This window comes from Ornithorhynchus anatinus, chromosome 4 (assembly GCF_004115215.2).
Source record: "Ornithorhynchus anatinus isolate Pmale09 chromosome 4, mOrnAna1.pri.v4, whole genome shotgun sequence".
NCBI lineage: Eukaryota > Metazoa > Chordata > Mammalia > Monotremata > Ornithorhynchidae > Ornithorhynchus > Ornithorhynchus anatinus.
In genome coordinates, this window is record NC_041731.1 from 24,135,472 (window position 1) to 24,162,758 (window position 27,287).

Genomic DNA, 27,287 nt, shown 5'->3' on the forward strand with positions numbered 1-27,287 from the left:
TTTCTCACAGGAGAAATGGTGGCCTTGAAAAAGGTGCGTCTGGATAATGAAAAGGAAGGCTTCCCAATCACAGCTATTCGGGAAATTAAAATCCTTAGACAACTCACCCACCAAAGTATTATCAACATGAAGGAAATAGTAACAGACAAGGAAGATGCATTAGATTTCAAGAAGGACAAAGGTAGGTGCAGTTTCTTGGCTTCTTGATTCTCTGTAGCTGATCCTTCTTCAAAATTGGGCTTGAAGCTTCTGGGCCTGGATTCTTCATTCATACCTGTCCTGGCCCAGAGAAGTCACAGGTTGGGCTCTTTGTCAGCACTTCATACCTCTGCTACTCAAAGGTGTGAGTATATGCGGACTGGGCAGGGAAAGGGGAGAAAAATGGCAGGAAATGGAGAGTGTGTGGGGAAGGAGAGGGGGCAGATGACGGGGGGATAGCACCATAGCTATCTCCTCTGGCTGCCCGTTATCCCCTGTTAATCATTTCACTCTGTGCTCTTAATCCTCTCCACTCTGCCCTCACCCACCCACGGCCAATCAATCAATCAGTGATATTTATTGAACATTTACTGTGTGCAGAGCACTCTGCTAAGTGCTTGGACGATTATAATAGTCCACACAATCCCTGCCCTTTAGATTCTTTTAATGATAATAGTAGTAGTGGTATTCATTTAACCCTCTTACTATCCGCCAAGCTCCATACTAAGCGCTAGGGTAGATACAACAAGATAATCAGGTTGGACACAATTCCCATCCTTTATGGGGCTCAGAGTCTAAGAGGGAGTAGGAGTTAATCACCATTTTACAGTTGAGGAAACAGAGGTACAAATTAGTTAAGTGACTTGTCCAAGGTCACACAGCAGTTAGGTGACAGAGCTGGGATTAGAACTTGGTTTGAGCCCCATCCCTCCCCAGACCATTGCTGCTTTATGTGGATTTTTAAGAATTCCCTGAGGCTGCCCTATTCCTCTAACTGGTTGCCTATCTTCCTCCCTCAGCCAGAGGCTTGATAGAGGGAGAGAAGAAAAAAACTGGTGCCCAAGAGAATCACCTCATCCGCACCTTCATCGGTATTTATTATGCATCTGTTCGCTATAATGCTCTGTTTTAGCCCGAGAAAAATTCTTGCCCTCAAGGAACCAGGTTTCCAGGGCAGTTGGGGAAAGTGCCATGTTAGCATGAGAGTTTTAATGGGGATATGAAGGCAGGGAGCTATCTACATTGACCTAGTGGAAAGAGCCCAGCCCAGGAGTTACAGGACTTGGGTTCTAATCCTGGCTCCACCATTTGCCTGCTGTGTGTCCTTGAATAAGTGACTTCACTTCTGTGTCTGTTTCCTCTGAGTCCCTGTTCTCCCTTCTACTTAGACTATGAGGCTCAGATGGGACCTGATCAGTGTCCAGCACTACACTAACACTAGTACAGTGCACGACACATAGTAAGCACTTAACAGGTAGCACCATTATTAGTTTGACAATGGAGGGGAGATGGATGAGTTACCCAGAAGCTAGTGCTCATTGCAAAGCATGGGGAGGCAGTTAAGTTAGGCGGAGTGAAGGGCATGACCTAGTGTTTTTAACCGGAGAGGAGGTCAGCTAGGTAAGGTTGTAGGCTCCTCGAGGGCAGGGAATCACGCCTGCCAACTCTCTTGAATCGTACTTTCTCAAGTGCTTAGTACAGTGCTCTGCCCCCAGTAAGTGTTCAATAAACACCACTGATGGATTGATGTCTCCTAAAACTACAGGTTAATGAGAGAGATGAGTCAAAGAAACTGGAAAGGTGGAAGGCAGGTGAGACAGGCAGGATGGTGGTGTTATCAACAGTGATGGGAAAGTTGCAGGAAGAGTGGGTTTGGGTGGGAACATGAGTTTTGTTTTGGGAATAAGTGGATAGTGGGACATCTAAGTGTCCTAAAGGTAGAAGGAAATGCAGGACTGCTGAGCAGGAGAGAGGTTGGGACTAGAGAGAGAGATTTGGAACTCATCTGCTTAGAGGTTGGTAGTTGAAGATTTGGGAATAAATGAGTTCCCAAAGGAGTGGGTGTAGATGGAGAATAGAAAGGGGCCCAGAACTGAACCTTTTGGAATCCCGACAGCTAGGGTGTGGGAGACAGAGAAAGGGACGGTGAAAGAGGCTGAGGAGCGGCCAGAGGGATAAGAAGACCATCGGACATCCAGAAGAGAACAGTATCGGTGATGCCAAGGTTGTCGTGTTTCCAAGAGGAAGAGCTGGTTTACTCTGTTGAAGGCAGCTGAGAAGTCGAGGGGGATTGGGATAGAGGAGAGAGCCATTGGATTTGGCAAGAAGGAGATCATTGGTGACCTTAGAGAGGGCAGTTTCCATGGGATGAAGCGGGCAGGTTATAGGAGGTCAAGGAGAGGAAGTGGAGGCAGCAGATAAGAACAACTCAGAAGTTTGAAAGGGAACGGTAGGAATGAGATGGGATGACAAGTAGAGGAAGCTATAGGGTCAAGGAAGGCTTTTTGTTAGGATCGGGGATACATGGGTGGGCAAAAAGCAGTGGGAAAGGAGCCGTTGGAAAGTGAGCAGATGAATATGGCCATCAGGAAGGACAGAAAGACGGGGGTAAGTGTTGAATAAGACCTGAGGGATCCAGGACCTTTTGGTACTATGGAGCCCCTTACGTGTCCTGTGGTGGGTTTTGGGGTTTTTTCCCCCTTGCCTTTTTTTTTAAAAAATATTTAAGTGCTTAATATGTACCAGGCACTGGTGTAAGCGCTGGGACAGATAGAAACTAATCAGGCTGGACATAGTCCCTGTCCCACACAGGGCTCACAGTCTTAATCCCCATTTTACAGATGAGGTAACTGAGTCTCAGAAGTGAAATGACTTGCCCAAAGTCATGCAGCAGACAAGTGGCGAAGCTAGGACTAGAACCCAGGTCCTTCTGGCTCCCAGTCTTGCCACACTGCTTGGTGGGCACCAACTTCCCCCTTCTCTCCTTCTCCTACTCTAGACTGTAAGCCCATTACGGGCAGGGAAAGTGTCTGCTAATTCTGTTGTATTGTACTCTCCCAAGCTCTTAGTACAGTGCTCTGTGCATATTAGGGACTCAGTAAATACCATCGATTGATTTCCCCTCTCCTCTCATCCCAGGGGTGCAAGAGGTCAGTGCCCCACAGCTGGGCAGCAGTGTCATGAGCCTTGCTCGCCACTCAGCCTCCCAAGCAGAGGACAGGAACCTCTCCCTGTCCCCAATAAGGGCTACAGGGAGAAGGCAGATGAGTTCTGTTTTGCCCAGCTTGGAGTGGACCCTGGCCTTCCCTGCCCTCTGCACAGGATCAGGTTTTGGTTGCCCTGCTCCAGTGTGGGGACTTAGGGAGGGCTTCTTGGGACTGCCTGGCAGGGGTCTGACCTCCTGCCCACAGTCCCCCAGCCCCCCAGTCTTCCCCTTGGCTTAATGGTTACGAAGCCCACCAGAGCCTCTAGGGTGAGTGCTGGGTTCCCCTCCCCTAAGGGATGGTAACTTTCTCCCTGAGTGGAACAGGGCCAGTGTGAGGGCCTTGGGTCCTGTACCACCCATATTTCCTCTGGGCTTCAGGAGCCCCCCACATTACGGGATCTGCAGCGTATTAGATCTACTCCATCCAAATCCTCCTCAGCCCTCAGCTGCTTTCGACACTATCGACCAGGCCCTTCTGGAAGCATCCTACTTAGGCTTCACTGACATTATACTCTCCTGGTTCTCCTTTTCTTCTGGCCGCTCATTCTCAGTCTCTTTCATGGGCTCCTCCTCTGCCTCCCAACCCCAAACTGTGGGGTCTCTCAAGGCACAGTTCTGGGTCCCCTTTTATTCTCTTTCTACACCTACTCTCTTGGGGGACTCATTGGCTCTTTTGGCTTCAACGACCATCTCTATGTGGATGATTCCCATATCTACATCTCCAGCCCTCATCTCTCTTCTTCTCTGAAGTCTCACATTTCCTCTTGGCTTCAGGACAACTCTACTTGGATGTCCTCCTGACACCTCAAACTTAACATGAGAAGAGGGGTGGCCTAATGGATTGAGCACGGGCCTGGGAGCCAGAATGACCTGAGTCCTAATCTCGGCTTCACCACTGGTCTGCTTTATGACCTTGGACAAGTTCCATAACTTTTCTGTGCCTCAGTTATCTCATCTGTAAAATGGGGATTAAGACTGTAAGCCCCATGTGGGATATGGACTGTGTCTAAACTGATTACTTTGTATATACCCCAGTGCTTGAAAGAGTTCCTGGCACATAGCGCGTAACAAGTACCATTTAAAAAAAAAAGTCCAAAACAAAACTTATCTTTCCACTGAAACCCTATCCTCCCCCTGAGTTAACCATCCATGCAGACAGTGCACCATCCTCTCTGTCACACAAGCCCATAACCTTGGCGTTATCTTCAACTCATCTCTCATTCAACACCCCCCCATATTCAGTCTCTCACCAAATCCTGTGCATTAACCCTTCACAACATCACTAACATTCCCCCCTTTCCTCTGCATCCAAACCGCTATCACATTAATCCAAGCCTTTATCCCATCTCACCTTGATTACTCTATCAGCCTCCTCACTAACCTCCCTACCTCCTGTCGCTCTCCACTCTAGTCCATACCTCTCTTTGCTGCCCAGGTCATTTTTCTACAGAAGCATTCAGGCCATGTTTCCCCACTCCTCAAGAACCACCAGTGGTCGCCCATTCACTTCCACATCCAATAATCTCCTCACCACTGGCTTTAAACCATTCAATCACCTTGCCCCTCCTACCTCACCATGCTGCTCTTCTACTACAACCCAGCCTGCACACTTTGCGCCTCAAAGGCCAACCTACTCACTGTACCTCAAAACACATCTCTCGCCATCGACCTCTCACCCACATATTACCTTTGGCCTGGAACACCCTCCCTCTTAATACCTGACCAACAATCACTCTCCCCACCATCAAAATCTCATTAAAAGCATACCTCCTCCAAGAGGCCTTTTGAGGAGTGGAGAAGATATGGACTGAATGATCCGTGCAGTGGAGTGAAGTATGGGCAGGAAAGGGGAGAGAGAAGATGCAGGGAGGTCGGTGAGGATGTTGAAGCAGTAGTCGAGGTAGGAAATGATGAATGCTTGGATCAGCATGGTAGTAATTTATGGTGAGGAAGAGGTGGATTCTAGAGATGTCACGAAGGTAGAACTGACAGAATTTGGTGACAGACTGAATGTGCAGGTTGAATGAGAGGTGAATCGAGGATGATGCCCACCTGTCCCTCACCCATTGAACAGGAAATTTGGGGGATGAGGCCTAAAAATCATTGGCTCTCTGAAACTCCCCGAGTTAGGAAGTTGACTCTCTGTCCTCCAAGGATCTCATCGTAGGAACAATGCTGGAAAGGTTATGGGCTGATTAGTAAATTGAATAGTAAATTGGCCAGAGAGTGCCAATCTCTGTAATAGTGGGCTCTGGCATTTGTCTCAGTTCTCTTCTGTCAGGACTCAGTTGACAGTAGTCTGGATTTTGCCCACCCTTTTAAATTTCTGAACCCAAATTTCCTTATTACCAGCACCTATTAAGCCTGTTAGTACATGTGAGGCTAATTTGGACTGTATTAAACAGATCAGAAAGGCAGCATGGTCTAGTGGAAGGAGCAGGGGACTGGGAGTCAAGACATGGGTTCATTTATTCATCCATTCAATCATTTATTTAGCGCTTACTGTGTGCAGAGCACTGTACTAAGCACTTGGAATGTACAGTTCGTCAACAGATAGAGACAATCCCTGCCCAACAGCAGGCTCAAGGTCTAAAAGGGGGAGACAGACAGCAAAACAAAACAAGTGGACAGGCATCAATACCATCAAAGTAGATAAATAGAATTATAGATATAAACAAATCATTAATAGAGTAATAAATATATACAAATATCCACAAGTGCTGTGGCAAGGGGAAGGGGTTAGAGCAGAGGGAAGAAGTAGGGGTATTGGGGAGGGAAGATGGGGCAGAGGGAAAGGGAAGGCTCAGTCTGGGAAGGACCCTTGGTGGAGGTGAGCTCTCAGGAGGTCTCTGAAGAGGGGAAGAGAGTTAGTTTGGCAGATGTGAGGAGGGAGGGCATTCCAGGTCAGCGGTAGGACGTGGGCCAAGGGTCAACAACAGGACAGGCGAGAACGAGGCCCAGTGAGGAGATGAGCGGCAGCAGAGGAGTGGAGTGTGTGGGCTGAGCTGTAGAAGGAGAGAAGGGAGGTAAGGGATGACAGGGCCAGGTGATGGAGAGCTTTGAAGCCAAGAGTGAGGAGTTTTTGCTTCATGCGAAGGTTGTTAGGCAACCACTGGAGATGTTTGAGGAGGGGAGTGACATACCCAGAGCATTTCTGTAGAAAGATAATCCAGGCAGCGGAGTGAAGTATAGACTGAAGCGGGGAGAGACAGGAGGATGGGAGATCAGAGAGGGGGCTGATGCAGTAATCCAGTCAGGTTCTAATCCTCGCTCTACCACTGGCCTGTGTTTGACCTTGGGCAAGTCACCTCACTTCTATATGCCTCTGTTTCCTCATCTGTAAAATGGGGATTCACTCCCTGTTCTCCCTCCCCCTTGACCAGTGATATTTATTTAGCACTTAGTATGTGCAGAACACTGTACTATGCACCCGGGAGAGAGAACCATACACCAGAATTATCCAACACGTTCCCTGCCTATAATGAGCTTACTGAGACTTTGAGCCCCTGTGGGACAGGGACTGTATCTCAGCTGATTGTCTTGTGTCTACCCCAGGGCTTAGTACAGTTCTCAGCACATAGTAAGCGCTCCACAAATGCCATTGTCATCAGGCCTGGTTCCCATCTTAGGTACGTCAGTTCTACTAGAATGAGTTTTGGACAGAACACTGGGAATAGGGAACGTTCTTCCCGCAGTGCATATCTGTCTAGATTACGACACGCTGCAGTATCGGAAAGAACGGTTAAGTTCATGCACGTGGCATAGTCAAGAACTGACTACAGTAGCATGAGTTGTTTTCTTCAACAACTCATCTCCCATAGTGAAGAACTGACCGCACTGATGGTGTAAAGGAGAAAACTGTGCTAGACAAAAAGGAAAACAGTCCTTTGGCAATCACCAATTTTTTTTTTTTGGTTACAGTTTATCATGAAATTCGCTAAGGACTTACTGTTGTCAAGCACTATTCTAAGTTCTGGGATAGATACAAGTTAATCAAGTTGGAAACAGTCCCTGTCCCGCAGTGGGGCTCACAGTCTAAGTGGGAAAGAGAGCAGGTATTGAATCCTCATTTTACAGCTGAGGAAACTCAGGCACAGAGAAATGAAGTGACTTGCCCCAAGTCACACAGCAGACAAATGGCAGAGACAGGATTAGAACCCAGGTCCTCTGACTCCCAAGACCATACTCTGTCAACTAGGCCATGCTTCTAGGTTTTGCCTATTTTTCCAGTGGATTCGTAGTCCCCTGGAATGTAAGCTCTTCGAGGGCAGGGATTGTGTCTACCAAATCTCCCCAAGTACTCCCCCAAGTGTTGCTCTGCACACTCACTCATTAAATGCCATTGATTGGTTGATATATTGATTATTATTGTGGTACTTGATTGACTACTTGCACTCTCAGTGGTGTCCGTGGCAGGCCCTGGTCCCGCCCACAGCCCCTCATGTCTTCCCTCAGGTCTGCTGGTCGCCGGGCCCACCTCCTCAGCGATTGGTCAGCCACTCCCCACCCCGTCAAAAGCTCACGTGGCCACAATTTGCGGGATCAACCTTCCAGTGCTTTAAATGCCACTGCCATTGTCCGCCAGTGGTATTGCTGGTTTCAACTCATTTTGGGGGTTTTCATCCATCTGTGCCCTGAGAATTCCAAGGGGCTACTGCCCACACGTTAAGTCTAAGCTAAAAATAAGTAATTGACGTTCTGTAAATGCAGCCCAATAATATGATTATTTGAATGGTACAAATGGTGCTGAGGTATGCAAAGGATTATTCCTGAATACAGCTCCTCAGAGCCTTTGTTCTTGAAGGGGGTCTTTGCCCCCCTTTCCTGGAGGACGCTGTTTTTCTGAACCAGTGCCTGAGCCTTGGTAAATCCCTAGGGATTCCTTTTTTCAAATGATATTTATTAAGTACTTACTATATGCCAGGCACTGTTCTAAGCGCTGGGGCAGATACAAGACCATCAGGTTGGACACTGCCCCTGTCCCACATGGGACTGACAGCCTTAATCCCCATTTAACAGATGAGGTAACTGAGGCCCAGAGAAGTAAAGTGACTTGCCCAAGGTCACAGCAGATGAGTGGCAGAGCCGGGATTAGAAACCAAGTCCTTCCCACTCTCTGGCCACTAGGCCACAGCGGCTTCTTGACCTTGCTTTGGAAAAACCCTGCATGTGTACAAGAGTGGATAGTCTCCCGTGTGAGTTTGGGGGTGTTTCATTTGCCCCTTCCTCCTGTTCCATGATAATAGTGTCTAAGGTGAGCCCGGATCTGCCCATGGCTCACCCATTTCTCGGCCTTCGTAGTCACGGGTTGGTTTCTGGTTCAAGTGAATTTTTCACCTGAACTTGTGATTTAAAACTTTTATCGTTTTCCTTATTTAATCTGCTCTCTTTGCCAAGTGCTGGTGATCAGCATTTGTTATTAGAAGCCAAAATAGTCTAGTATGATGAGCATTGGATTTGGCAAATCACTTAACCTCTGTCTTTCAATATTACCTGCCTCAGAGCGATGTTGTGGCAGTAAACAAAGTAAGAGGAGAAGTGTCCGAGCTCCCCAGAAGAAAGGTCTCATGGCAATTCAAGGTATTCCTGTTCCCTATTATTAACAACATTATACAAAAACGAGCAAGGCAGGTTTACATGGCAAAATCATATGGCAGTCCAGCACTAAGTGGCAAGTCGAAGGTGAAGAAGGGAGTGTTACCTCACGGGTTCTCATTTGTAAAACAAAGTGGGAAGGAAAGAAATAGTGGTGCCAAATTTATATAGTGAGATAGGTGTTGGAAAGGTGAGTGAAGCAAGTTTGGGGGTCATCTGTCAGGTGTCCTGAAATCCTGAGCCAGTTATAGGGGGAATAAAAAAGTTGAAGTAACACAGGCTGAGATTTACTGCTAGTCAAGGACAATATTTCCCAACTACAAAACCCCAGTCATTCCTCAGGAACTCATCTTTCCTCCATTGCTACCTCATATATCGAAGGCATTACAGACATGTGATGGAACTTTTTGTTGGATTTGGGAAATCAGTGTGACCCAGTGGAAACAGCACAGGCCTGGGAACCCAAGAGACCTGGGTTCTGATCTTGGCTCTGCCGTTTGCCTGTTGGGTGACCTGTTGGGTTGCCTCAGTCTCCTCATCTAAAAAAGTGGGGGTAAGATAACTTTTCTCCCGCCTCCTTGGGCCGTCAGCCACATGTGGGAAAGTGTGTCCAGTCTGTTTACATTGTGTCTGCTCCAGTGCTTAGTAGAGTGCTTAGCTTATTGTTATTATTATCCTCCCATGACTGGGGCCCTCAACCCCCTGTGTACCAGCAGGGTTAGTAGTAAAAGTGAGCCACATGGAAGTCCATTCACAAAAGGACACATGTATATTGCTGTGTAGGACCCTCTTGACCTTTCTCTGAAGGTGCAGCTGAGCGTTTGACTACTGAGCGGGAGGAGGGGGAGATGGCTGTTCTTTGTATTTAGAGTTGCCAAATCTGAGGGTGAGACCATATTTATGCGCGTGAATTAGGTGCAAAGACATCTGCGAGTTGTAGGGGCTAGGAGTACTGTGCCCTTATAAAATGTCTGCCCCACAACACATTTGCCACTCGCCCCTCGTGGCTATTTTCAGATCTACTTCTTGGAAGTCCAGTCTTCCCAACTACACATTTGGGAGTGCACACACCTGTCAGTCAGTGGTACTTATTGAGCAGTTACTTGTGCAGAGCATTTTACTAAGCGCTTGGGAGAGGTTCAGTATAATAATAATTATGGTATTTGTTAAGCACTTAAAATATGCCAGGCACTGTACTCAACACTAGGTTGAATACAAGCAAATCAGGTTGGACACGGTCCCTGTTCCACGTGGGGCTCACAATTTCGATCCCTATTTTACAGATGAGGAAACTGAGGCCCAGAGACTTGCCCAAAGTCACACTGCAGACAAGTGGTGGAGCTGGGATTAGAACCCATGACCTTCCGACTCCCAGGCTCATGCTCTGTTCACTCTGCCATGCTGCTTCTCTATAACCAACTTGGTATTCATGTGCCATGCCCACAATGAGCTCACAGTCTAGAGGGAGAGACAGACATTAACAGAAATAACTAAAATTAGAGATATGGTCAGAAGTGCTGTGGTGATGAGGGAGAGGTGTATAAAAGATGCAGGTGCAAGGACAAAGCAGAGGGAGGGGGAGAAGAGGAAAATAAAGACAGAATTGAGGAAGGTCTCGGAGGAGATGTGCTTTTAATAAGGCTACAGGTTTATTATACATGTTTTTATGTGCTTGCAGTTTATTGCTAACAGGCCACTGCTGTGCCACATCATTTGTCCTCATTTTTCATCCTTCCGTGAAAGCCATTTGCTCTGCCCTCCCTGCTGGTGCATGCCCTTTCTCTCTTCACCAAACCATAGCAGTTTTGGGGATCTTGCTGCCTGTCGTCTCTTCTCTTAACTTACCCTTCCCAGCGAAGCTACAAGGGCGTGAGCACATTGCTCGGTGCTGAGGAGCTGGCTGTCCTCTGGCATCTCATTTTTGGTGGTCCCATTTTGCCCTGTGATATTGTGTGTTTTCCTTGGAAGCAGTGGTGAAAGTGTTCAGAGCCCAGTACACTTTCTGAGACCCATGGCTCTTGGCCATAGAGTAGTCACCGCCACGCCTTTAGCAACCTTCAGTGAAGTGTGAAGGGTTGGCACCAAATTCCATTCATCATGGGCTCCTGTACTCCCTTGGTGACAACCTTAAAAATTAGATTGATTTTTTTTTCAAGTGGTATTTAAGTACTTAAAGTGTGACAGGCATTGTACTAAGTGCTGGATTGAACACAGACTCTGTCCCCTATGTGGCTCAGTCTTAATCCCCTTTTTTACAGAGTAGGCAACTGAGGCACAGAGAAGTTAACTGACTTACCCAGGGTCACGTGGCAGATGTGTTGGAGCTGATCTGCCTCCCCGATTCCTAGGCCTGTGCCCTTTCCAGTAGATTATGCTGCTTCTCATTTATGATGAATGATGACCCCAATTTATACAGATACACATTACATATGCAGTAACGTATATATTTATAAAGCTTCAGATCCAGTTCTGCAGAAAGAGTGGTTTAAGAATGTCTTTTACCTCTTTAAGTCAAATTCATTCCTCCTGGCATGCAAAGCTATTATGATTTTCCTATAATGGGCATGACCTTTTATGTAGATATTTCATGTTAGTTTTTGGGAAAAAATATGTATTTCTTCCAGAGCCCATCAAAATACCAAGCTTGCCCAAGTGAAAGTAGCTACCCACCCCTCCCTTGGAGTCTGGTAATGTTTGGATCAGGGAGGGTGCGTGGCTCTACTGTGTACAGAACTTTTTTTATGGTATTTAAGTGCTTACCATGTGCCAGGCGCTGTATGGAGTGCCGCAGTAGATCCAAGCTAATCAGTTGGACATAGTCCCTGTCTCACGCAGGGCTCACGTTCTTAAATCCCATTTTATAGATGAGGTAACTTGGGCACAGATAAGTGAAGTGACTTGCCCAGGCTCACACAATAGGCATGTGGCAGAGCGGAATTAGAACCCAGGTCCTTCTGACTCCTAGGCCCATGCTCTTTCCACTAGGCCCCGCTGCTTCTCATTTCTTTCTCATTGATGCGCAGGCCAGAATTGTCCTCTCAAGTTTAGGCAGGACCTAGGATGTGTTGAGTGAGAGGGTAAGTCAGAGTTCTCCAAAGCTACTTGCCCAGGTGTGTTCATTTCCCTCGGAGATTACTGTCTCATTCATTAACACTTTTAGTGGAAGCATTATGTAGGGCTTGTTTGCCTTCCATCAACAGATGCTGACTACACTGTCACGTCCAATAGTGAAAATTGAGCATACTCTATTTTGGGGGCTAAATTGGGCAGTTATCACTAACATCTGGTTTTAGGCAGTATCCATTTAGTGATCTAAGGCAGTTGATATGGCAGCCTCTTCTACTGCTTGTGGTATCTTGGTGGGAAGGGGAACCTCGTGATAGGTTTCGAGGCAATACTGGGTATCCCAAAGGCTGTTGAGTGCAATCCACTTGGCTCCCCTCGAAAGTGCTTGAAGCCTGAGGGGAGGAAGAAACCTGAAACCCATTCTCCTCACCTCCCAACTGTTATTTTCAATAACTTGGGCAACTCTTTATTCATAGGGAATGAGGGAAAAAAAGTGAAGAACCAGAATGTAGAATATACTCTGAATAAAGAGGAGTGATCTCTCGTGGCTGCACTGGGCAGATATGCTGTTATTTGGGTTTACCCTTAAACCCCTTTGAAGAGTAGACCCTGTTAGGCATTTTTTTAGAATATTTGCTCTAAAATGGTCCTGGACTTCAATCCAAAAGTCAGACTAACCAAATGAAGTTGGGTGTCACCAGGCATACCATTGTGAAGATGGGTGTAGTCAAGCCAAGTTCCGACTTGGTGACCTTTTAATGTGGCTATAATAATAGTACTTATGAATCGCTTATTGGGTGCAGAGCACTGTACCGAGCACCGGGAGAGCATATACAAGGTCAGGGGTTCACAGTCTGAGAAGCTATGTTCAGCAAGTCAGGTGAAAACCACCCAGATTGAAATCGTGCGGACTGAAGTTTAGATCAAGGTAAATTTATGTCAAAATAATTGTTCACTCTCTTCCTTTCATAGGTGCATTCTATCTGGTGTTTGAATATATGGACCATGACCTGATGGGATTGCTAGAATCGGGCTTGGTTCACTTTAATGAAAACCATATAAAGTCATTCATGAGACAGCTGATGGAGGGCTTGGATTACTGCCACAAGAAGAACTTTTTGCATAGAGATATTAAGTGTTCAAATATCCTACTAAACAACAGGTACGAACATTAACTTGATGTATAAATTTAGTGTAATGAAACTTTAAAGTTGGCTCAAATTCTCACTGCCTCCCCCCCACCGACCCTTGGATTGTACTCCTGAATTACCACGGTCTCTCAGACTCTTTCTGTTCAACATTGGAGGTAAAGTCTCTGCAACTGAATTTTTTTCCAGTAGATAAAAGATAGTGCTCGTGCAAATAAGTGGTCTAGGTTGCTTTCTGAAGATATATGAAAGGAGTCGCAGGGGAGAGGGGTGCTCCCGGGATGTAGTGAATTCATTCATTTCTCTCTCCAAAGAACAAAGATATGCTGGGCAGGAGCACCCCAGACCTGGGCAACTGAGCACAGGTGCCTTGTGGTTATCCAGGCTGCCTCTGGGCCCCTTCTCTAATTTGTGGGGAGCCTCTCTGGAGTGTCAGTCAGCCCCTGAGACACTCCCCTGAACAGTATGCGTAGGGCAGATGCTTTTAGAGTTACCCACTCCTCGGGACAGATAAGGCTTGTTGGCTGCCCCAGGCCCTGTTTTTTCTAACTAATCTCAGAAGTGCCTTGGAAATCATGCATACATTGTCAGCCTAGCTGCTCTGCCCTGACATTAGTGTCATTCAGCCGTATTTATTAATCAGTAGTATTGCATCATCAGCCCAACAGTGTACCTAGGAAGGGCACTCACTCATCCTTCCTCTCCACTGTCACAGCACCCCAGCGCACAACCTGCCACGAGGGGGTGGGAGGCAGGGAGGACCTGCTCTTACCCTCCCCCTCTCTTCTCTCAGAGAAGAGAATTCAGGGAATAATTTATCCTGGAAATGCAAGCCCTTCCTCTTGAGACTCTTACTGAATAGATTTTACATTTTTTCTTGAAGGCAGGCATCAGAATCAGAGGAGACATCTTATCATCTTAAGCACAGGAGGGAAAAGGAGGCAGAGATTTATTGTGGGAAGAGGAGATACAGAAGGAGATGGGCTTCTCAGAGCTAGTAGGTCAGGAAGCCGCCATCTTGCGTCTCTTCGAACCTCATGGGAAATTCTTAGGTCTTGGCAGAGATGAGGGCTAAACAAGCTTGCCAGTCCATCTTAGAAAGCTGGTGAGATCGCCCCAGGGGAACGACCACCGGGGATCAGAATAAGGTTCTGCAGTGATGCCATTTTAAGACCATAAACTCGGCCGAGATTTTTGAGTACTGTAATGAATCAGGGAAATGAGAGGTCCCCAAAATTCATTTGCCAAATATTTGCGTAGTACTGATGGTGTAAAAGCCTTGAATTGAGAAAGTATGTGTAGTGGACACATAGGTAAGTGAGGACTGTAAGTGAACGGTCTCTCAAAAATGGAGACAGTGGAAAAACTAATCTAGTGGAACCATTTCTCAGGTGTTTCAAATGCGTGCCTGTATATATTTCTCCCGTCTTCCAAGGGAGCACAGTGGCAGCTAACTTGGCACGGTTAAGGTAGATTGCAGAAGCGATCGGGCGCGGTCCGACTGCGATTGAATTTGCAGCATATTTAGAAGAGGGTCCCTAGAAGTCTTCAGTGAGGATTGGGCGGTCACTGAAAAATGTGTGTTGGCTTCATTTCGGTCAAGGTGATGGTAGGAGAACACTTCCTGATTCCTGTCTTATCAAGTCTGTATATTGCTTGCCGTGATGGAATAATAAGAACTAGAAAACTCTTCTCAAATGCTGAGGCCATTCCTATTAGGTTTCCACCAGCTAAATTCTTCGTATCTTATTTAGATAGCTAAAAACCAAGTAAACTAATCAAATGTCTCAAATGGATTCCGGGCAGACACCCCGTGGATTTGGCTATGCATCGATGACTCCACTGGCTAGCGGAAATAGGACTGTGATGTTTTCATTGGAAGTCTCGGGGGTGAGGGAAGAAAAGAGTAGGAGAGGGAGAGCCAGGGAAGAGGATGCCTACTCTTCTGTTGCCCCACCCTCTCTGCCAGCTGTGCCACAACTGCCACCACCAGCCAAGCTACTGAACCAAGATCAGTCAGTTGTATTTATTGAGCACTTACTATTTGCAGAGCGCTGTAAGCGCTCAGGAGAGTACAATATAACAGACATTCCCTGCCCACAAAGAGCTTACAGTCTAGAGGGATCATTGCTGGTCGAGTAGCCACTGAGGCAGAGGATGATGCCTCTGGGCTCAGAAGCGGCACAACCCTTGGGCAGACTATCCCAGTGGGGCTCGTACAGCTGCTGGGGTGGTCTCGGTACCCCAACACCGGACTCTTTCCCAATCCTCTCCAAGGCTGAAGTGAGGCGGGCAAACAACTTGTCCCCAGTGGAGCAGGCATTGGAACCTCTAGACTGGAAGCTCGTTGTGGGCAGGGATCGTGTCTTTCAACTCTGTTCTGTTGTATTCTCCCGAGCGCTCGTACAGTACTTTGCATCCAGTAAGTGTTCAGTAAAGACCAATGATTGATTGGGGCCCCCAGCTCAAAGTCCACTCCATTCTGCCACTACATGTGTTTTCACTGAACAATTTGGAGAGGACATGGTTAGGGGACGGCTCTTCCGATAACAGGGGGCTGGTAAAACTGGAGTGCTGTGTCACCAAAAAAAAGTCTTTGTGCTTGCAAGTGGTGACAATCAGTGGTATTTAGTGAGCACTTATTGTGTGCAGAGCATTTTTATAAGCACTTGGGAGAGACCAATACAGTGGAGTTGATGTCAGTCAATCGTGTTTATTGAGCATGTACTGTGTGCAGAGCATTGTACTAAGTACTTGGGAGAGCAATAATAATAATGGTATTTGTTAAGCAATTACTATGTGCCATACACTGTTCTAAGCGCCAGGATAGATACAAGGTCATCAGATTGTCCCGTGTGGGGCTCCTAGTCTTAATCCCCATTTTACAGAGGGGGTAACTGAGGCATAGAGAAGTTAAGTGGCTTGCCCAAAGTCACGCAGCTGATAAGTGGCAGAGCCGGGATTAGAACCCACACCCTCTGTACAGTAGAGTTGGTAGACCCAAGGATTACCCTGAAGAAACGTGTGGTCTAGACGGGCGCGTAGGGTCTACAGGCAAGCCACACTTACTGCAGCTGAAGTTTTCCTTAATGCAGGGTTCAAGAATGCAGTTGTATTGAGGAAGGGTAAAACACCTTCTGTATACATTTTGATCACATGCAAGATTACACAGATGCATAACTGTTTTCCTCCCATCTGTCGTCTTCCCTCCCTTGTTTAAAAAAGTGTCTCGGGGTCACTAGTCATTGCAAATTGAGGAGATAAACCTGGGGTGTAGCGTTAGAGCTGGGCCCTTTGTTTTCTTGGAAGAAAGTCATCCATCGGTGCAGGATTGGCAAACTGAACAAAGAGACAGCACAACAAAGGCCAGTCTTTGTGTGGGCACAGTGCAGTGGGTGCACGCATCAGAGTCATCTTCTGGGGACCGAAAGGATAGCTCAAGATTGTCCTCAAACAGAGTTTGTAAAAACTCTTAACTAGATGCACAGAGTTGTCTGCAGAACTACCCAGTTGTGGATAGATGACTTTGATTGCTATCAGCTTTTGAAGGCTTGTACGATCGTTGTTGGTGTTGGCTAACATTTATTACTATCCATTCTGCAGTTGGCATTTTTTATGTTCCTTGAAGGAATGTGTGGGTAAAGAGACTCAAAGAATTTCTTAATGATATCTGGTTCCTTTTGTAGTTAGTAGAAGAGGAGAAATAATTGGTAGTTCATGAATAGCCTGGTTAACATTTCAGGGGATTGATTTTTAATGAGTTGTTTGTGCATCACTGCTAGTCACAAGAAAAAGCATTTTTTTTCTTTTGGCACTGAGTGTTTTCTACATTGTCTAGTTCTTTAAAACACTTGTAGCAAGGTTTGCTTATCCCTTTCTTATTCTTTCCACTAGAGGGCAGATAAAGCTTGCAGATTTTGGACTTGCTCGACTATACAGCTCCGAGGAAAGGTAAGACTGCTTCGAATAAATGTCGATTATCAACTTTTTCTAATATGGGGGGCAGTTAGGGAAAACATTTTAAGTTGCGGTGAGTTCAGCTTACTTATGATTTCCTCAAAGTAATAAAGATAGCTGTGCACTGTGAAATGACTATTTAGAATGCCTGTACTTCTTGAACACTACAGACCTCAAAATTGAACAGTTTTATTAGTGCACCTCTACATACAAGCTTTCAAAAGCTGCAAAAGCAGTAATTGAGGTCATTCAACTTGTAAGCATGCCTTGGAGGAGGTATTTAAAATACATGAATGTGAATATTTAAGAATCTGGGAAACACTCATGCTATTACAATAGTAATAACTTCTGCAACATGTGTGTGTAATCCAGAATTTTAATATGAATTTTGATCTCTTTCAATTTGAGTGTTTAGATTCGTAAGCTTAAGATTTCATTAAAATAGCTCAATGTTTAGTTCTTGGTTGTTGATGCATAAAATGAGGACTCTCCACACTCTCCCAACCAGGTATTTACAAAACTCCATAATAAGGCAATAATAATGAATAAATGAATAATAATAATAATGAAATCAGGTATGACACAGTCCCTGTCCCACACGAGGCTCACAGTCTAGAGGGGAGGGAGAACGAGTACATAATTCCCATTTTACAGGTGAGGTAACTGAGTCACAGAGAAGTGAAGCGACTTACCCTGCTCCTTATTGTGCCTGGCACATAGTAAGCACTTAATAAATATATTGTGTGCATACCTGTATGCAGGGCACTTTACTAAGCACTTGGGAGGGTAGAGTAGAGCTGTTAGACAAAATGGGTGCCCTCAGGGAATTTACCATCTTGTGGAGGAAACCCAAAAATAATTTACAGATGGTTAAGCAGAAAGTAGCTATGTAGGTGAGTGATTACTTAAGAGCATAATTGGTAAGGAAGAACTGCAGTGGTTGTTTGGGAAATGGTTTGTGTTTTCAGATTCTCTTGGGTTTTTCCTAACAAAGGTCTGCATTATACCCTTTTCCTGATTCAGTAACTTTGGGATGTTTTGGATGGGTTTTTTTTAAATAGCGTTTGTTAAGCACTTTGTGTCAAGCAGTATTCTAAGCACTGAGGTGGATATAAAGTAATCAGGTCAGACACAGTCCTTGACCCATGTGGGACTCAGAGTCTAAGTATTGAATCCTCATTTTACAGTGGAGGAAGTTAAATGATTTGCCCAAGATCACCCAGCAAGCAAGTGGCAGGACAGGGATTAGAACCCAGGTCCTCGGATTCCTAGGCCTGTGTTTTATCCACTAGGCCAGGCTGCTCTTTTTTTTATTTTGACTTTTCTCCCTGCATAGTAATGCCCCACCTCCTTCCCTAACAGGAATGTTAAATTTTATCATGTTGCAAGGAATGATTAGAGCTGGAGTATTGAGGGGAAGAGAGTTGATCATCTGGGAGTTCTGGGTTTTCCTGTAGTCACTTCACCCATCCACCTCTCCTCTTCTTTCGTGTATCAATCAGTCAATCAATAGTATGTATTGAGTGCTTACTATGTGCAGATCAGAGCACTGTACCAAGCGCTGAGGAGAGTGCAATACAACAGAATTAGACGAATACCCTGCCCGTAACGTGGTTGTGGGGTGTTCCCAGACAGGAGGGAGTGGTCTTGTTTCCTCAGTTCCCCCCCACATTCCCCACCCCAAGCACCCTGGAATGCAGGGATTCAGGTTGGTGCCACCCAATGAGTTCACTTTCATTTATGGTATTCATTAGGCACGTTCTGTATGTAAAGCAGCATATTAGTCACCCTGGAATGTAGACATGGCAGGTCAGGGGCTTCCGGCCAAACAAGCTGGTCCCAACTCCAGGTAGCAGTAGGAGATGGCAGGGAGGGGGACGGGGGATGTGGGCATCCCTCTCTTCAGATAGGGAAAGTTGGAAGGATGGATCTGGGGAAAGCTTTGCATACCCATTCTTTCATTTTCTCCTGGTAAAAGCCATGAGCCAACTTGGTTCTTTCTGATATGACAGGCAGCCTCTGGGAGGTAGATTATCTACTTGTGAAAATAAAGTGGAAAGAGTACAATCCAAATCTAGTTGATTGCAGGAATTATGTTCCTGAAAACTGCTATAGCCGGCCAAAATTGATCAAGTAAGAATGGCAGTAGCAGAGAAGCAGCGTGGCCTAGTGGATAGAGCACAGCCCTGGGAATATCAGAAGGACCTGAGTTCTAATCTCAATTCCGCCACTTGTCAGCTATGTGAGCTCGGGCAAGTCATTTCTCTGCCTCATGAATCTCATAGAGAAGCGGCGTGGCTTAATGGGAAGAGCACAGGCTTGGGAGTCAGAGGACATGGGTTCTAATCCTGGCTCTGCCACTTGTGTGCTACATGATCTTGGGCAAGCCACTTCACTTCTCTTTGCCTCAGTTAACTCATCTGTAAAATGGGGATTAAGACTGTGAGCCCTACGTGGGACAGCCTGTTTACCTTGTATCTACCCCAGTGCTTAGAATAGTGCTTGGTACAACACAGTAAGTGCTTAACAAATACCATAATTGTTAATATCTGGAAAATGGGGATTGAGACTGTGAGCCCCATGTGGGACATGGGCTGTGTCTAACCTGATTAGCTTATATTTACCTCAGCGTTTAGTACAGTGCCTGACGCAAAGTAAGCGCTTCACAAATTCCATAAAACAAACCAAAAAGAGGAGGGGTTCGGTCCTTCCCTAGTTAGTCATGTTCTGTGGAACTACTGTATTGTGGGGAAACTAGTTTTGCCAAACTAATGTGAAAGGAAAATGACCTTAAGCAGAATTCAGTGATGATTAGATCTAATGGGTAGTGGAGCTAGTTTTGCAAAGGGGCCATTCTGTGGAAAAATAGCATTTGGCCCTTTTCAACCACAAGAAAGAAAAACCACGGTGTTGCAGACTGCAAAAAGATGCAAGCCTAGCTCAAGATAGAGCAAGGTTATGTTCTTGGCAGTGCAGTTGTATCGTGAATGCTTTCTATTTGTTGAGCTCATCCTGTGTGCCAAGCACTGTACTTAGCCCTTGGGAGAGTACGATGTAACAGTCAGTAAATGTGTTACGCTTTCCGGAGAACTTACAAGTCAAAAGCAGAGATCTGTTTCCAAATACCTAGAAAAATATGAAATTACCTTTACAGGCTCTATCCTGTAATGCTAAACATAAAACTATTGTTTCAGCTCTGTTAGTCACAAAAATGCCGAGAGATGATATGATCGAGTACAGAATTTTTCCGACTTGTGTCCAGCAGCCTTCTTCGTAAAATACTTTTTCATTGGTGAACTCTTTCCAAACACCTGCACAGTTGCATCTGCTACCTTGAAAATTTATGCAAGACTTCTTAGATCCTTAAATCTTAGCTGGTAGTGAAGGGACCTCAACCACTACTTCACCCGTTTTGACATTTTGCAATGGTGCAACAGGGTAATCGAAGCTGAGCAGGGATCTCTTTGGACCATGATTGTTCTGAATGAGATGAAATCAATTCACCAACACCCTCATCATTCATTGCCTCAGTAGAATTGCCTCCCCAAGACAACAATTTGTCATATTGCCTGCTTATGGGTCAGCCATCTCTTTCTCCCTTTAAGTCAGACACAAATTGCCAGCTGAGGTTTCTCCATCCAGGCGGAGGGATTTCTTTACTTCTCATCAGACTGACTGGGCTTTTGCCTGGGGTCCAACATTAAATTCTATAGGTTGTGTCTGTAGGGTGATTAGAGCCCGGGGTTGCATTGATTGGGGTGGGTGTACCCTGGAGTATGGTGTCGATAATACAACTACCATTAATGGCGATAATCGCGGTATTTGATGGTTTACTCTGTGCTAAGCACTGTACTAAGTGACGGGGTAGATAGAAGATCGTTGGGTCGAACAGTGTCTGTCCCTCAAGAGGCTCACGGTCGAAGTGAGAGGGAGGACGAGTATTGAATCCCCATTTTACAGATGAGTTAAGTGAGGCCTAGAAAACTGAAGCGACTTGCCCAAAGTCACACACAGCAGGTAGGTAGCGGTACCAGGATTGGAACCCAGGTCCTCTGACTCCCAGGTCTGTGCTCTTTCCACTAAGCCACGCTGCTTCTTGGAGAGATTCTGGCCCTATCCCCAAGGGAAGGGTGGAACTTGGGGTGTGCCGGTGTTCTGTAAAGTGAGCTGTGTCAAAGCAAACCAGACAAGAATCCCGTATTTGGTTAGATTTTACTGTCCAGGTAGAAGGTTGCTTATGTTCTATATTTAGGAATGATAACAAATGTGGTATTTAGGTGCTTACTATGTGCCAGGTAATAATAATAATAATGTTGGTATTTGTTAAGCGCTTACTATGTGCCGAGCACTGTTCTAAGCGCTGGGGTAGACATAGGGGAATCAGGTTGTCCCACGTGGGGCTCACAGTCTTAATCCCCATTTTACAGATGAGGGAACTGAGGCACAGAGAAGTTAAGTGACTTGCCCACAGTCACACAGCCGACAAGTGGCAGAGCGGGGATTCGAACTCATGAGCCCTGACTCCAAAGCCCGTGCTCTTTCCACTGAGCCACGCTGCTTCTCTGTACTGTACTTAGGTACTGTACTAAGTGCTAGGGTAAATACAGGCTAATCAGGTTGGACACAGTCCCTGTTCCACATAAGGCTCACTGTCTTAATCCCCATTTTACAGATGAAGTAACCGAGGCCCGGAGAAGTGAAGGGACTTGCCCAAGATCACACAGCAGACAAGTGGCAGAGCTGTGATTAGAACCCAGGGCCTTCTGATTCCCAGGCCTGCGCTCTATGCACTAAGCCACGCTGGGCCTCCCGGCCCCACACTAGAGATCTACACCACTGCCCAATGTATGACCCATTGGCGTCCACAGCAAAGTGACCAGTTGGGCCAGAGTTGCCTTACTGTGAGAACCCAACCAATTCCTGGAAGTAGTTCTTCCTGCAACAGCTCCAACCTGTCCCTCTCGGCACTGAAACAGCCTTGACCCTGGAATCTCAAGATTTCCCTATTTCCAGTCCACTGTCTGCCTCTCTCCTCCTTTAGACTATAAACTCTCTGTAGGCTGGTATCACGTCTTCCATCTCTGTTGTGCAGTACTTTCCCAAGCTCTAAATATGGTGCCTTGCACACAGTAAACGTTCGATAAATAACACATTAATTTGAGAGACATGGCATCCAAGGGACACCCGCTCCTTCCATCTTTTATACCTCCCAGGACTCAGTGGGACAGTCAGCCCTTGGGGAGTTTCTAAGAAATGGTAAAATGCAGAGTAAGTATATACTGTAGGCCCTGAAATCCTGGCATGAGGACTTTTCATGGTGTTATTAATCTCTTGGAAGAGTTTCTTCAAGGAGTGATAGTACATCAAAAAGGGTTGAACAAGGGTGGAAGGACAAGTGTGAACAAGTATGTCTGCTCCCAGGGCCTCCTCCCCACCCTCTCCCCCCCCCCCCCCCCCCCAAAAAAAAATTCCAAAGAACAGTGAGCTAGTCTTGATAGGGTTACTCACTCAACCTGAGAAAATAAGGTAAGGCCACAGAAGCCCCAAACCTCAGGAACCCCAAAACAGGCCATCACTCCTGTGAAGCTCAGCAGACTGTATATCTATTTTCTGATTTATTCCCTGACATCATTTGAGTAATTATGACTTTGATGTTTCAAAAGTTTTTAAATTAACAGGATGCAGTGACTTTTGGTATTATATCATTCATCTCAAATCTAGTAGCCATCCTGAAATGCAATCCAGGTAGCTATGTGCTTCTGCAACTATGGGAGTCATTTTCAGAAAGTCACCCCTCATAATTTCACCTATCCCTTCTCTACATTCTGGCCAGTTTCATGCACTATTCTCAGCTCCACCTAAGCAATACACTCTGAGAAGGAGCAAAGAGAGTATGTCATTTGTTGCAGATCACCATGCCCTCCCCCCACTCCAAATCCTGCATCGCTGATTCTTGCCTGTGGAACGCATGCCTCTTCTCCATGTTCCCTGCATGGTCCCGAGCCCTGAGTGAGGACATAGGCTTCAGTGGGTTCTGTTCTAACATGAAAACACATTTTTCTTAATAATAATATCTATTAAGCACTTATGATATAGTAAGCACTGTACTAAGTGTTGGAATAAATCCAAGATAATCCCCTGTCCCACGTGGGGCTCACAGTCTGAGTACTGCCATCCTGGGGAAATCCTGAGAAGCAGCCATCACTTTATAAAAGGAACTTAAGAAAACTCCCCTCTCTCCTCAGATATGTGGAATATGTGACTAGCAAGGCGGATAAAAATTGTCAGCCTTAGTTGGTGGCTCCACCCCACCCCACCTCTTTGATTTCCTTTTGTCCGGCAGCGAAAACCCTGCAGGCTAGAAAGGGGGACCCACAAGCTGAATCAGATCCACTGGGCCTCATTCAGCCCCTACTCCCCCCCGCCCCAGGGAAGGCTCAAGGACCCCCAAGAAGATCTGGTCCAAGATGTCGGACATCCTCGGTTTTGCTAGCTAGGAATTGTTGAGGTTCTTCCTTTGACTTCCTGGAAGCTTGTAATGGACAGGGAACGTGCCTGCTAATTCTATTGTACTCTCCCTAGCGCTTAGAGCAGAATTCAGCATGCAGGAAGAACTCAAATACTATTGATGGGTTGATTCGAAGTGGCACTTTGATACCTTTTCATTTGCAGCCCTGCCAAACAGTCCAACCCTAAATTTATGTATATGTGTGTGTGTGTGTATATATATATATATATATATATATATATATATATATATATATATCATCTTCTGTGGTCTCCCTCTGTCTTCCACCTCCACCCGACCTCCATCTCCTTTTTCTCGTCATCAATCAGCCGGTCATATTTGTTGAGCACTTACTGTGTGCAGAGCACTGTGCTAAGCACTGAGGAGAGAAGCAGCTTGGCCTAGTGCAGAGAGTGTGGGCTTGAGAGTCAGAAGGACCTGGGTTCTAATCTCAACTCTGTCACTTGTTTGTTGTGTGACCATGGGCAAGTCGCTTCACTTCTCTGTGCCTCCGTTACCTTATCTGTAAAATGGGGATTAAGACAGTGAGCCCCATGTAAGACAGGGACTGTATCCAACCTGATTAGCTTGTATCCCAGCACTTAATACAATGCCTAAAACATAGTAAGTGCTTAACAAATACCATGATTTGTTTTAAAGTGTGGGTAAATGTATTCTCAGCTTCAGCCACTGATTATTAGTATTCCCTCTGTTCTGGAGGGTCCCCAGAGGTTCAGCTCCGGAATGCAGTAGTCCAGACCTTCAGATATCCCTTGCAGCAGGGCTCCAGCAACTGAACACCAGCGGAGAGAGCCTAGTCTAACTCTCCCCCAATCTCAGTTAGCTCCCTTCAGAGCCCATCTCAATCTCTAGCTGACCCTCATTTCCCAAGATGATGCTGCTGGGAGTGAGAGCCTCTCCAGACACCCACATGCACACGTATACAGCCCCTTGCAGCACTGAAGGGTTTACCCCATCCAGAGCCTGTCTATCTATTCAAGGCTGCCTCACCCAATCCTGACCTTCTCAGAGCCCATGCTCAAGAAGGATGGCCCTTCTCATGGTCTGGCCTCTTGCAAGATCTCCCAAACAGTCAGCCATTTGGTTTGTGACTCTTCTCACTGTGTTTAAGTAGCAGTGAGAACCTACACCAGCCAGCAAGGACATCAAGTACATAGAGCTGCCCATTTTCAAAAATGATGCTGGTTCTCTCCCCCTCTCCCCCCCCCCCCCCCCCCCCCGGCCAATAACATTTGGCCTGTAAGCTTGTTGTGGGCAGGGAATGTGTCTGTTGCACTGTTGTCTTACTCTCCCAAACTCTTAATTTAGGTGCTCTGCACACAATAAGAACTCAGTAAACATGATTGATTGAGGGCTGTAGTCTGAGTGTGAAGGATTCGCCCTATTTCTTCTGCTCTTCCAGTTTGCTTATGGCCCATTCTGGGTCTCTGGCCCCCGAGTAGTCAAGCGGATCTGTGCCCGAAGACATTAGCCACGATGCATTCAATCTGCTCAGCGATTGTCTGCCAATTTGTTCAATTTTTTCTTGTTCAAGGGAATTTTTCTTCTGGAAAGACACCGAATGTCCTCTTTTTCCAGTTGCTCATATTGGTTAAATATCGTCATGGGAAAGCTGGTAACTTAATTTGAGGGCTGTGGGGCGGGTCTGAAAAGTATGGTCCCCAATTGCAGAATATGAAAATCAGCAAGATTGGATTTCTACAGATAAGAGTTAAGGGGCATTTTCTGTGTTTTTCAGTCGACCCTACACTAACAAAGTGATCACATTATGGTACCGGCCTCCAGAACTGCTGCTTGGAGAGGAGCGATATACGCCAGCTATCGACGTCTGGAGCTGTGGGTAAGAAGCGTCACGGAGCGAGCCATGTGATTTAAAAGGGCAGGTCTGAGCTCAGCCTTCAGCCGGGCAGTTTTGTGGGAAGCCACAGGAGGGAACTGCCAAGACATCTGCTGGGCTTTCATGGAGAGAAGGTGGAGTAGGGCTGCAGTCAGCACCGGGGGGTGTTACCAGAATAAAAGAGTGTCTGCCTTTGCACAGAAGGTGACAACTCCATAACAGGAAAGATACACATAATTTTATAGGAATCTACTTGCTGCAGTAACAGGGCAACAAGGAGCTAGAGAAAGGTGTGGAGAAATGTGATTTGATAAAGTAGAGAAGGGAAGGGTCACCCCTTGGTAGAAGACTATGACCAGTGATGTGAAGGTGAGTAGTTAGGCTGGGAAGCGTGAAGGGATATAATGAAGGGGCATGAGCTGGCTGTAGAAGGTGGAGAGACTGGAACCTGATGGTCAAGAATTTATATGGGATGAGGCTGGAAGGTGGGCAACCCTGGAAGCATTTGAAAAGAGGTGGACATGATCTGGTTAGCTGTGGGAAAGATGGTCCCTGCTGCCATACTTAGGTTAGACTAGGGAAGAGAGAGACTTAAAACAGAAAGGCCAACAATATTTGTGTTGCAGCAAGGGGTGCTGAGACTATTAGAGCAGCGTCTGGGAGAGAGCAGAAAAGAAAAAATTGAGGGACTCTAGAATATTGGGTTGTCTTTGCACTTGGATCTGTGATCTTTGAACATTTGATATTTGCTGCACCCCCAACCCCACAGCATTTGTGTACATGTTCTTAAATTATATATTATAAATGACTTATTTATTCCTGTCTGTCTCCATAATGTAAGCTCAGTATGGGCGGGAATTGTGTCTGCTAATTCTTTGCATTGGACTCTCCTAAGCGCTTAGTACAGTGCTCTGCACATAGTAAGCGCTCAATAAATACCTTTGATTCATATTCCGGAGATCAAATCCAACCGGACTCGGACTCAGTTGAAGGTAGGAGGCGTCAAAGATGGCTCCACGGTTGAAAGCATTCAGGGCATGGAGGACAGTGGTGGCTGAGGAAAATGAAGAAGAGGGGTGGGTTTCAGAAGGAAGACAGAGAATTTGGTTTTGGATGTTTTCAATTTGAGGTTGGTCCTGGAACATCCAAGTGGAGTAGTCCAGGAGACAGGTAGAATGTGAAGCTGTAGCTCCTGGAGGGGTCCGGGCAGGTGGCCGGGAATGTGGGGGGGAGTGTGTGTGAAGATTTTGGGGGTCACTAGTACAGAGGGGGTAGTTAGAGTTGAACTGGAACCGGTCACTTCTGTCACTTCTGGGTCTACCGCATGTGTCTCCAAACAAGTCCCTTTGATAGGTGGTGTGGCTCTCCAAAACGGTGCACTTCAAATGGAAAATAGTGCCAGAGGCTCAGAAGCTGTTCTGCCCACCCAGAGAGGGAAGCAGTGCCCCAGCAGGGCCAAAGGCTGGCAGGGGATAGTTGCTGGGTTCTGCCAACACCCCCCCATCCCTGCCCCAAGTTGATTTTGGACGTAAAATAGAATTATTTGTATTGATGAGAATTTATTTTGCAGGTGTATTCTTGGCGAACTCTTCACTAAAAAACCCATTTTCCAAGCAAATCAGGAACTGGCCCAGCTTGAACTAATAAGGTAACATTTTAAAAGAAATATAATTTTGGGGAATTCCCTTTCCACATTGATTGTTTAAAAAGATGAGTCAATCATATCTATTGAGCATGTACTGCTTGCAGAGCACTATTAAGTGCTTGGGAGCAAACAATAGAACAGAGTTGATTCTTACCAACTCTTTTTGTGTTGTACTCTCTCAAGTGCTTAACAGTGCTCCGCCCACAGTAAATCAGTCGTATTGACTCAGTCAGTTGTATTCATTGAGCACTTACTGTGTGCAGAGCACTGTACTAAGTGCTTAGGAGAGTACAAAACAATAGGCAGACACATTACCTGCCCACAAC

The 27,287-nt window shown here is 46.1% G+C and overlaps 1 protein-coding gene across 1 annotated transcript in view; it reads left to right on the forward strand.

The window, feature by feature from the left end:
• The window catches only part of CDK13 (cyclin dependent kinase 13), an 87,191-nt gene that overhangs the window by 43,756 nt on the left and 16,148 nt on the right, over positions 1-27,287 (forward strand). The window contains exons 6-11 of the mRNA XM_039911966.1: positions 11-181; positions 999-1,070; positions 12,818-13,007; positions 16,888-16,944; positions 25,218-25,319; positions 26,887-26,964. Coding sequence (XP_039767900.1) covers positions 11-181; positions 999-1,070; positions 12,818-13,007; positions 16,888-16,944; positions 25,218-25,319; positions 26,887-26,964 — 670 coding nt within the window. The remainder of the gene's footprint in view (positions 1-10; positions 182-998; positions 1,071-12,817; positions 13,008-16,887; positions 16,945-25,217; positions 25,320-26,886; positions 26,965-27,287) is intronic.